Below are 12,515 nucleotides of genomic sequence, written 5' to 3' on the forward strand. Positions count from 1 at the left end.
CCTACTCCAATCTCCAACAACCAGGCTAGCCCCAGGGCAGACAGGACCCACAATGCTAATAAGAACCTAATGCTTCTGTAACCTCATCCTCCTCTCCATAAGTGCCAAGCGCTCCTGACCAGGGGTGACACTGCCCCGTTCACTAACCACCCCTCAGTCTAAAGTATGGAACTGTATAACTATGTATGACACTCACTGCATTTAAATACAAGTATTGTGAAATATGTACTTCTGCATGTCTCTATATGAAGTTATGTCCTGGCAGCATGTATGTTTCTTGTATAAAATTAAAACAAAGTTCAGGCAAGAAAAGATATGGACTTGAGTGGAATCCCCAACCCACTGAGTGGCTGTCATACTCTTCTTACTTGGATGAGAAACTGCAGTGTTGCACCTGTAGAAGTGTAACCCAAAGTGCGCCACCATCTCCTGGGGATATCAATATTTATTTCTCATTTTCTATATTACAAAATCAATATCTAGTGCTTTGAAACATCAGGTATTGCTTTTGCATATTTATTAACGAATATCAGTAACACAGACTTGCCCTTATGGATACCAGACAACCTGACTGAATTATTTTAAATTGTTCAAAATGCCGCACTTTTGCAGAACTGTTGGAAGTTGGAATAACATAAAAAATATAAATGTTGGCGTTAGTTTACTAATGCATCTCTTTAATTTACCGAACAGTTACAAAAATTCAATTTAAGTTTGTATTTTTTTTAAATTGCCAGTCGAGTGGCAGGAAATATATATTACATAACAATTTGATTCTCAATTGACCTGCTTTTGATCCTAGACACAAAGCAGCATGATAAAAAAAATTGTTCATGTACTTTTGTTGAGACAAATCTACATGGAAAGTCCAAGTCCACATAATCCAGCTAGAACGACCCGGTCGATGTTCAATGTGTCTCTCGTGCTAAAATCAGGCGTTGTAGATCAAACGCCCACGCTAGAAACCGCTCGATTCTATTCCGCCAGTTTTGAGCAAGATTATAATCTATCCCTTTGTCTCTTGACACATTTGAGACGGTTTGCTTTGAACAATTTGTGTAAACGTCGGCAGGCTATAGTTTTTGCTTTAACAGGATTACATCAGAAGTTAACACTTGCTTAAAAAGATGGTGTGATTTAGGGACATTCGTGACTTTCAAGTTCTGCGATTTACGTGAAATTTTACAGGTTTGGCGCCCTACAGCCAGCTTCAAACGGTGAGCTCGCTCCCGACTTGATATTGATCCTCACTATCAAAGTAGCTGTTGTGCCTCATTCAGAAATACGCGAAAAATTATAAATGAACAATTCGTTTAGTATAAACTTAATTTACAAAATTTGTGGCTGAACAGGGCAAACAGTTTGATGGAATGCAAGTTTAAAAACATGGAATTTAGGACCTGAAGAGTATAATTACACTTCACAACTCCTGGAGCTTTATTCACTCATTTAAAATCGGAACAGACTTTTAAAATCAATCACCATTCCGTTTAAATCATGCTCGTTGTAGTATATTTTCTTCATGGTTTGCAGTACGCGCTTACATAAAACTGAGTAAGATTGGCGACAGTTTGCCACAAAGCATCGTGCTGTAAAAGTGTAATAATTATCTAAAATAAACTTTGTGAATCTGCTGTAGAAGCATTATTTTATTTCCTAGAACATCCCTAAATTTGCATCATTCTCCACGATCGGTTCCAGAAAAGTTTTACTGGTGTTAGGTCCAGAGATTATCAAATTTCGTACTTTTCAATCAAACCCTGTATAAAATCCTGGAATATTCTATCCACTGGAAACAGGACCTGTTTGGTTCACCTTTGATAAAACCTTTTAAATGTCCAACTTTTAACATTTAAAATAAACACTTAGTTCTGTGTTTCTAAAGTTATTTAAAGAAAACTTCTAAACTCTACGAAACAGTTAAAGATCCTCCCTCAATTAGTCTCAACACGTGGAATGCATTGCATCCGAATAAGGTTCAGCTGCTTAGTCAGAATATCCTGCATATTTCATTGAAAACGCAAGCTTTTCCAATGGTAGAGTTAACAACTTGCAAATATAATCAACCTTTGTGGCTTTAGGTTGTGGTAAGTATGTGGGTTGGTCTGACTATATTGTAAGTTTATACAACCATTACATATTTTCTGATATTGAGCTAAAACATGGCTGGGGTGAAAGTTTACTGTCACTGTTCAAATACAAAGTCTCAACATAAGCTTACATTTATATAACATTTTTATCATTGTGAATTCCTAAATACTTTAAGCAAATGGTAACTGCTAACTGGATCAATGCCATATATTTGTTTTTGGGTGGGGAGAGAATTTCCAATAAATACCATTGAGGTAGTTGGAAAATATTGCCTTTTGAAGGATGAAGCACAGTGAGGCTAAATGGTTTAGTCTGTGCTCTATGGGCTGGTCCTAGGAACACACTGAGATAAACATCAACTGCTGCTGGAGGGCTATCAATTTGGTGAAAGATGCTCTTTGGGCTGTCTGAAACTTGCTGGTCTTCCAGTGCAAGGAGTTGTTTTAAAACGGAGTGTTGCAGACTGACACATTCCAAGGTCCAGGACTATGTGCCGAGGGCTGCACTAAAGCTCGGTAGTAGCTGCAAAGGCGCAATGGGGAAAGACCACTGTGTAAGGTCCTCCTGCCATAGTGAACTGAGGGACTAGACCCATCGGAAACCCCTCTGGCTGTATACACCAAATATAGGTTTGCTGTAAAATGTACATGGCATATAAAATGGAAGGGTTGTGAGGCAACTTGCTCCTATCTTGATGAAAATTGATTTCCTTTTGCACTTTTGGAATGTCAACCTGGTAGTGTTTTGTAGTGTATTTTTCATAGATTTTTATGAAGTATATTTTTGGGAAATTCTAAAAGGCAGAAAGTGCCTGCTGAAACATGCACCTTTTAAAAGAATAATTGGATATGGAAAGCCACTAAAAGTTGTAGACTAAGAGAATTTAAAATTAGTGCTGGAGAGCTAATGAAAACAGGGGTGATGGGTAATAGAATAAGCTACAGGAGGAGTTTGTGAAGTGTGGAATTCAGAAGGACAGCAGTCTGGTTTCAATGGTGGGTCTGGTAAAATGGAGTAGGTAAAAGTTGAAATTAGGCAGCTGTGATGGCTAGAATGTGAAGTTGAGTCCAGCGGTACACAAAGTAAGTACTATTGGGTTTAATGAAAAAGTATAGGGAGGGAATTTCTTGGGGGTTTCGCAATCTGTCTGTCATATTTACTTGCAGAATCCCCGAAAGATGTTTGTCTAAGGCCGGCACTTGAGAACCCCTTAGGAAATTCCCAGCAGTGGACCATGATGTGGAGATGGCTTCAGTCTTGATCTCCAGTTGAAACTGCTTGCTCATCCAGGGCCTAAGGTTAGCTAAGCAGTCAGACAGCACAGATGTGAACAATAAGTCAAGGCTGCTGGCGCAGATAAATCAATAGGACATCGTAACTATGAAAGCTGATCCTATGCTGACATAAAATCACCAAAGAACAGCATGAAGATGAGAATGTGTGTTAACAATGGAGCTTTGGCACACCTTGAGGTAGTCCAACTAGGGGGTGGACTGGCTATTTCAGGTGTTAGTTTCATGAATGGCAGACCCAAGGAGTGTGAAACTTTGGTTTTCAAAATGGTCTTTTTGACTACTGGAGTTTAATTTCACTGAAGTGTGTCAGCGGTGGTTTAGTTAGTACTCGTCTGAGTTAGTTTGTGGGCTGAAGTCTCATTCCAGAACTTGAGCACAAAAAAATCAAGGTTGATACTGACTGTTGCACGACTGGGTGCGGTCTTTCAGATGAGACTTGGTTTAAGTCCCTATCTGCCCCCTCAAGTGTTAGAGATACAGCACTGAAACAGGCCCTTCGGCCCACTGAGTCTGTGCTGACCATCAACCACCCATTTATACTCTCTCTTTGGCCTCCTTGTCTCGAGAGACAATGGGTAAGTGCCTGGAGGTGGTCAGTGGTTTGTGAAGCAGCGCCTGGAGTAGCTATAAAGGCCAATTCTAGAGTGACTGACTCTTCCACAGGTGCTACAGATAAAATTGGTTAGCTGGCTGTTACACAGTTGGCTCTCCCCTTGCGCTTCTGTCTTTTTTTTTCCTGCCAACTGCTAAGTCTCTTTGACTCGCCACACTTTAGCCCCGCCTTTATGGCTGCCCGCCAGCTCTGGCGATCGCTGGCAACTGATTCCCATGACTTGTGATAAATGTCACAGGACTTCATGTCGCGCTTGCAGACGTCTTTAAAGCGGAGACATGGATGGTCGGTGAGTCTGATACCAGTGACGAGCTCACTGTATAATGTGTCCTTCGGGATCCTACCATCTTCCATGCGGCTCATGTGGCCAAGCTATCTCGAGTGCCGCTGGCCCAGTAGGGTGTATATGCTGGGGATGTTGGCCACCTCAAGGACTTCTGTGTTGGAGATACGGTCCTGCCACCTGATGCCAAGGATTCTCCAAAGGCAGCGAAGATGGAATGAATTGAGACGTCGCTCTTGGCTGACAGATGTTGTCCAGGCCTCACTACCGTAGAGCAAGGTACTGAGGACACAGGCTTGATACACTCAGACTTTTGTGTTCCGTGTCAGTGCGCCATTTTCCCACACTCTCTTGGCCAGTCTGGACACAGCAGTGGAAGCCTTTCCCATGTTCTTGTTGATTTCTGCATCGAGAGACAGGTTACTGGTGATAGTTGCGTCTAGGTAGGTGAACTCTTGAACCACTTCCAGAGCGTGGTCGCCAATCCTACATTAATCCCATGTTCCCTACCACATCCCCACCTTCCCTCAATTCTCCTACCACCTACCTACACTAGGGGCAATTTACAATGGCCAATTTACTTATCAACCTGCAAGTATTTGGCTGTGGGAGGAAACCGGAGCGCCCAGCAGAAACTCACGTGGTCACAAGGAGAACTTGCAAACTCCACACAGGCAGTACCCAGAACCGAACCCGAACCACAGCTGGAGCTGTGAGGCTGCAGTGCTAACCACTGTGCCGCCCCATTAGCATAGCACTATTTTGAAGAATAGTGGAGTTCTCTCTGGTGTTCTAGCTATCCATCAACATCACAAAAGCAGATGATCTGGTCATTCTCTCATTGCTGGTTGTGGGGGTTTTCTGTGAGCAAACTGGTTGTGGTCTTTCCTACATTGTAACGGTGACTACATGTCAAAAGTACTTAATTGACTGGAAAGCGCTTTGGAGACTCTTGTAGTCGTGAAAGGCGCTATGCAAATACACGTCTGCCTTTTCATGAACACCATTTAAATGTTTTAAGATTGAAGTTTGACAAGCAATGTAAAAGCTAACTATCGCTTATAAGTGCTGAAGTTGGATTTTGTTCTAATGCTTGGAATGAGATGGTATGATTTCCATACCTCCCATATGAAAAATCGAAGCTTTTTACTGGTGTAAAACCGTGACATAACCACTTTTATCTAAAGTAATCGTTTCCAAATGTACACTTTCCATTAACGGAAACCCTACATATTTTCGTTGCTTATCCTGTATTTACCAGAATAAACTAGTTCTAATTATTGTAGGGTTTTGTGAATATCTTGTCAGAAGTCGAAACTAAATTTTTCCAATTATCACTCACTTACAATTGCAAGTCAGCAGGAATGTGTAATGAAACGTAAGCGAGAGGTCGCTGAAGTCATTTAAGACCTCTTCATTATACGCTGAAGAGTACAATTTGCAAGAAAAAGTCGACTGTTTTAACGCAACTTGTATCGTCCAGTTCCGAAGAAGGGTCACTGACCCGAAACGTTAACTCTGCTTCTCTTTCCACAGATGCTGCCAGACCTGCTGGGTGGTTCCAGCATTTCTTGTTTTTATTTCAGATTTCCAGCATCCGCAGTATTTTGTTTTTATATTGTATCGTCCATGACTGCTTATCGTTTTGCAATGTTAATGCATAACGATATCTGGAGCTGGCGGGTCTAATTTGTTAGAATCGTGATCGAAGTTGTAGGAAAAGTGTGCTTATTACAAGTTAACGTGCGTATCACGACTATAACAATACCCATTTAACTGTCATTCATATCACCTAGAAAACATAGTCCGGTTATTTACAAACGCAATCTCAAATCTAAATGACTATGGTTACAACTGTTTAACAAAAGTCAATGAATAGTTCTCCCGATCGACCACCATAATTTCGATGGGACTTCTCGACCCTTCCGCCGATTCTGCGTCCGTTCAATTTCCACAATACCACAGGTAGCGGTTTGACACGGTCTTGCGTTCCTGAATTTGTGTAAAAACCCAGTAACATTTCTAATTTTACTGAAAAGCCCACCGTTCTAGTTACTCTCTGCCAACAGAAATGTAATGGTCTGTAATCTTATATTTCGCTAACTTTTTAAAATAGCTTTCAATGAGCTCTAGTTATTCTGTAGCCAGCGTGAAGTCAAATAGTGTGAGACTACTTCCTGGAATAGTCTGACACCACTTGCCAAAATTTAGATCACACTTGCATTGATGACCTTAGATAAGCGTATGCCATAGTCGTCGGTGTGATTGAAAAAAACCGTATTGCATCCATGCAGAAACGAGTATAACCGCCCTATCAAATATCTTATCACATGCGCCCGCATCGCGCTTAAAATTGCCTATTTGTTTGCCTTGGACAATGTTGGAGCAACAAATTTGATTCTGTTTGGGGGGAGGAAATTGATTTCTATATCACCTTATTTGGTCGCGAAGTCCCAAAACCTTAACATGCAATGAATTATTGAGGTACAGTGAGCCAATATTGGCACATGACCAGACATTTTTGCAACTTGTACATTTTTACGATTCCTATTTAATGGCCAATTGTGTTTTTCTTTGACGTTGATTTGAGAGAAGTATTGGTCCAGACATTGGCGAAATCTTTTAATAGTGCCATTAGATGGTTAGCTTTCTGTTGAACAGATAATGGGATTTGGTTTAATATCTTGGTGCAAGAACATCAATGCCTCAGTACTAAACTGAGGCGTTAGTCTAAATGTTATGCTTAAATTCTGCAGTGGGGCTTGAACCCGCGACCTAGTACTAAATGGGGCATCTGTGAGTCGATCTAGTGGAGTGATAAAGCCTTGATGCGCGTTTTAAAGTTCTCTTTAAAACCTTGAATTTTAAATATGATATTCCATTTTAAAATGGGCAACAATATCAAATCCGAACAGAAACTAACCACGTGAATAAACAAAATTCGAGCATTCGTTTCTTTACAGTATATTTTAAAGTAGTATAGATACCCAGATCCTGTTTGGTAGGGCAAAGCTTCTGAAACGCAATCGAAACTAAAAACCTGCAATTAGCAATTCACAACTCCAATCACTTACCAGAAACAAGCTAAATGAACCGTTCATACAATGTTAGATTGTTCCCAATTAACGGCATTTCTAGGAAAGATAACTGGGAGAAAGTAATGAACCACACATTAAGTAAAAATTATTGGAAACACAATCGCAAACTATAGGATACCGTTATGTAATTTTAATTCTACGGATGATGAACTACAGTACTTATTTAGGGCTGAAATAAATATAAGCCTCTCGAGATGAGTAAGTGCTAAATCTTGTATGGGATATTCATGAAGTTAACCTAATTATGGAAGTAGTCAATAAATGACTATTGGTGATGAGTGTTAACAATCCTTTTGAAATTCATTATTAGGTCGTTCTAGTCTACGATTGGTTGGTGTGTCTGTTTACACATTGCACGGCTCCGAACTGGTTAATTCACAACAAAAGTATTTTCCCTGACCGCTGTGCAGCGCATATAAATAGCGGAGCAACTTTCTCGGCTCTCAACTCCATTGTTAGTCCTTTGAGTCCAGAGTTATTCCAACAATTCCAGCGAATGAGACACCGCTGCCATGAAACTCGCCCAAGTAACAGCTTGTTTTGTGTTGGTTTACAGTAGCATTACTCCAGCAGCATTGTGGTAAGCTTACTACTTCTTGCATTAACACTTATTCCAATGTGGGGGGGGAGGTGGGATGTTCAAATTATACATACTAAAATTCTTATTACACATTACAGGTCCGTAAACAACTTTTTGATGACCGGACCAAAGGTAAATGGATGTTGTCTTTTTAAATTTTGCCATACTTTTGGAACTAGAAGATCTCTCTTTTCAAAATCCATGATATTTAAAGTTAGTACTTTTATTCCATACATAGTATACATCAGTATGAATGCTATGGATTCACACATTGCCCGCATTAGCAGCTGATAACATTTCCCAATTACTGAAGGATCGCTGAGAATATTTTGCGACATTATCTCAAATCTTTTAACATGTCTAATAGCGTTTCGATTTTAAAATGAGTTTTAAGTTTGACTTTGGAAAAATTCGCGCGCACATTTTAGTAACGTTAGATTTCTGAATGCAGGTATAACCAAAGCAAATTACTGCAGATGCTGGCAATCTGAAATAAAAACAAGAAATGCTGGAAATACTCAGCAGGTCTGGCAGCATCTGGCGAGAGAGAGAAGCAGAGTTAACGTTTCAGGTCAGTGACCCTTCATCAGAACTGGATGAAGCTGTTCTGATGAAAGGTCACTGACCTGAAACGTTAACTCTGCTTCTCTCTCTCTCCACAGATGCTGCCAGACCTGCTGAGTATTTCCAGCATTTCTTGTTTCATTATAGATAAAACCTGGCTCCGTACCAACAAATCCAGAAGCGACTTTCCGCTTCTCACTTCACTTGGTGTTTTTTTTTTAAGTATACCAGTGCTGTTGGTGCACTTAACGAACGGGTTGTGGTTACTTTTTTTTGGCAGGCGTTCCTGACCTATTCCAGCAGTGTTGCTGCTGGGGCTGAGTCCGGGATTGACGAATGTAAATACCAATTCACCTGGGACCGCTGGAACTGTCCAGAAAGCGCACTGCAACTCTCAACGCATAATGGGCTTCGAAGCGGTAAGAACCTCCTCACATAAACTACAGTTTTCAGGTATCATTTTACTCGTTTTTATGAACTTTTAATGCCCTTTTATTAGCCACGAGAGAAACGTCCTTCGTGCATGCAATAAGTTCTGCAGGTGTCATGTACACCCTGACGAGAAACTGCAGTATGGGGGACTTCGACAACTGCGGCTGCGATGAGTCAAGAAGTGGTCAAGCTGGTAGGTTGGATATCCTTGTCAGACCTTTCAGTTGTTCATATGATCCACTTTTCATCAGTTGAAGCAAACCTTTGTGTAATTTCAAGTCCATTTTGTAGTAATTTCTGCGCTGATGTGTCACTTATCTGTTTGTAGGTGGACAAGGCTGGGTTTGGGGAGGATGTAGTGATAACGTTGAATTTGGGGAACGAGTTTCTAAACAGTTTGTCGATGCTTTGGAGACGGGGCAGGATTCCAGAGCTGCCATGAACCTCCACAATAATGAAGCAGGAAGAAGTGTAAGTATATGAGCTGATGAGTTCCATTTTAAATGTTGCATTACGGAAAACTAAGGAGTGCTTCTAAATCATATTAAGGTATTTGGAAGTAAATACAATTTAATACTGAAGACTGCACAGATTCTTTTAGTAAGTGAGACAGTGTAAAAGTTAAATTGGTCAATTTATCTAGTACATATTAAATAATCAATCGTATCGTAATGTGTTTCACGGATGATTTTTGCATTGTAACATTTCTACGAAGGATTGGGCGTGGAATGCGGTATGCAGCCATTAAGCAATATGTCAAGGTGAAGATATAGTATAGACAATTAAACTTCCTTGAAGACTGGATGAAATATTTGTACTGTGGCGAAACTTTTTTTTTCAGGCGCCCTTACAGCAATAACATTCAGTTCGCAGCGGGTTTGGGCCCTCGCTGCAAAAATGGCAATTTCACTCGTTGCTTTACTTTTTTTTTGGAATGCCCTCACGGAATTGGTGTGAAATAATGTTGCCTCATTATCGCTTCCTGGATCGCACATGAACGTAATGGCGCGCCGGTTTCCTTATACTCAGTAGGGCTGAAAAAAGAGTACTTCCAAATATCTCCGTTACTCCCCTGAAGACGGCCTTGTGCTGCAGGACATCCCGAATGTCGGCGTTCATCTGGTGCTTCAGATGTGAGCAAAATCTATTTGGGAAGAGAAATGCACCAATCTTGTATGGACATCCATGTACTTTCCAGCAGGGATGTCTGGATGGAGAAGGGAGTTTTAGCTATTTTGTTCTGCCTAGCCATTGTGGTTCTTCGCTCACTGTTTCTATTCTTTGAGCGACACGCAGTGTATAGAATCTTGCGATTGGAATAAAGACGATGGGGGCGGCGAGTGGATGGAGACATTTGTTGAACGCAATAAGTGTCGCAAGTTGGGAAAACTTTCCATTTCTTTAAACACTGACCTCCAATTCAAATCAGTAATTACAGTCTTGTACTGGGAAGCGAATCTAGAATGGGTGTTGTGAAATAAAATAAATGGACAAGTCTTGTAATAACTCTTAAATTTAAGAGTACTCCAGTCACTGACGCAATATTTCGTTCATAACAAATTCCTCCCCTCTCCCCGCCGCCAAGTCCAGGAATTGGTGATGCAGGCAAATTCGTTCCAAAGGGGTTATTAACTTTCAGAATTTTGTCAATTCCATATTGCAACATTTAACATGAGGATTCTACAATAGCCTGATCTGATGTAAGCACTGAATGTAGCCAGTCATTGTTTGTGTAAATTGAGTTATAGGATTAATGTTGTTGATTCCGTAGGCTGTCAAAGAGACTATGAAGCGAACCTGCAAGTGTCACGGCGTGTCGGGGAGCTGCAGTATCCAGACTTGCTGGCTCCAGTTAGCTGATTTTCGAGACATTGGGAACTTCCTGAAAGTGAAACACGAACAAGCTGTGAAGATCGATTTAGAGAAGCGGCGTATGAAAGGAGGTAATAGCGCGGATAACCGTGCAGCGATCGCGGGTGCGTTTAGAGCAGTGCTGCGGACAGAACTTGTCTACTTGGAAGACTCTCCCGATTACTGCGTCCGTAACGTCACACTGGGATTGCAGGGAACAGAAGGAAGGGAATGCCTCCAAAGTGGCAAGAATCTGTCCCAGTGGGAGAGAAGAAGCTGCAGACGGTTGTGCGGAGAGTGTGGGCTCAAGCCAGAGGAGAAAGAGACTCAGATCATCAGCAGTTGCAACTGCAAGTTCCATTGGTGTTGTACTGTCAGATGTGAACAATGCAGACAAATTGTCACCAAACATTTTTGCTCTCAGCGAGAGAAGAACAGACCTTTCAACAATAAGCGTAAAAATCGGGCCCAGAATTGGTGAAAAGAGGACCGTGAACTCTTCCAAATTGAGATGTTTTTACAATCGACGCAAGATTTCAATAACTTACTACACGTCGTATTAATTTTGTTAACTAAACGTTGCTTTATTCCACCATTCTGTCAAATCTTGACTAGTTTGCAGATTCTTTTATAGTGCTCCTTCAGTCGCAACTTTTCATAAGCAACATTTTTAATCGTTTCGAAGCGTGTATTTTTTTTTAAAAGGCCAGGCGTATTTAAATTCTAGTCTGCAAGTAACTTATATGGAAAATTTCTTTATCTTCATGTTTGCTTAACATTTAGTTACTTGTATATTTTTGAATCCAGCAGTTTCTATGCACGTGGATGTGGGACTCTTTTTACATTTATCTGCACGACTAATTTTTTCTTATGCACTTATTTTTCTGTAAACAGTGTTTTGCACCAGTTCAAACGCGCTGACACAAACTGCACATGGACACTTCTAAAAATTTAAACTAATGTATCAGAAATTGTTGTAAAAGAGCTTGTTTTCACTAGTTTGAGCACCTCCCGCAGGTTTATGTTGTGGCTAACAAGACAACTGCTGTGAAAATTGTAGATCAGTTCTGTATATATCTACACAAGTAGACTAGAAAATTGGCTCGTTCTCCAATAAATGTGTTTGTCAACTGTTACGAGTTTTACATATTTAAAATTGTTCTCGAACGAAACGAAGTTACTTTTACCTGCCAGTTTCAGTAATTGGGCGGGTCCTACTATGCTTTTAACACTGAATAGTGTAACGGGCGTGAAGAAACCTCAAATGTCATGCAATTCCCACCTTTTTAAAAACTAACATTGTACCTCTGTTTAAAAAGGGAGCAAGGGATAGACCAAATAATTACAGGCCAGTCCGTCTAACCTCTGGGCAAATTATTGGAATCAATTCCAAGAAGTCAGGATAAACTGTCACTTAGGGCACGGATTAATCAAGGACAGTCAGTATGGATTTAAGGGAAGATCGTGGCTGACTAACTTAATTGAATTTTTTGAAGTAACAAGGAAGATTGATCAGGGTAGTGCAGTTGATGTGGTCTACATGGATTTTAGCAAGGCTTTTGGCAGTCACATGACAGACTTCTTTTCTAAAGAAAAGCCCATGGGATCCAGGGTGGATAAAAAAATTGGCTTGGTGCAAGGAAACTAATTGTTGACAGGTGTTTTTGCAACTGGAGGGCTGTTTTCAGTAGTGTTTTGCAGAGCTCTG

The 12,515-nt window shown here is 40.7% G+C and overlaps 1 protein-coding gene across 1 annotated transcript; it reads left to right on the plus strand.

The window, feature by feature from the left end:
* Positions 1-7,899: 7,899 nt before the first annotated feature.
* Positions 7,900-11,289, plus strand: LOC137375618 (protein Wnt-8-like). The gene is made up of 6 exons (XM_068042995.1): positions 7,900-7,960; positions 8,059-8,092; positions 8,805-8,943; positions 9,024-9,149; positions 9,285-9,427; positions 10,728-11,289. The coding sequence occupies exons 2-6, from the start codon at positions 8,078-8,080 to the stop codon at positions 11,286-11,288; spliced, it is 984 nt and encodes a 327-aa protein (XP_067899096.1). The 5' UTR covers positions 7,900-7,960; positions 8,059-8,077; the 3' UTR covers position 11,289.
* Positions 11,290-12,515: the final 1,226 nt, after the last annotated feature.

The sequence above is a fragment of the Heterodontus francisci genome, chromosome 12, assembly GCF_036365525.1.
Source record: "Heterodontus francisci isolate sHetFra1 chromosome 12, sHetFra1.hap1, whole genome shotgun sequence".
Classification (NCBI taxonomy): Eukaryota; Metazoa; Chordata; class Chondrichthyes; order Heterodontiformes; family Heterodontidae; genus Heterodontus; species Heterodontus francisci.

Bases quoted from the DNA above. Each gene is read 5' to 3' on its own strand.
- LOC137375618 (XM_068042995.1), top strand. The intron at 8,944-9,023 runs GTAAGAACCTCC...CCCTTTTATTAG, and splicing joins GCATAATGGGCTTCGAAGCG to CCACGAGAGAAACGTCCTTC. The intron at 9,150-9,284 runs GTAGGTTGGATA...ATCTGTTTGTAG, and splicing joins GTCAAGAAGTGGTCAAGCTG to GTGGACAAGGCTGGGTTTGG.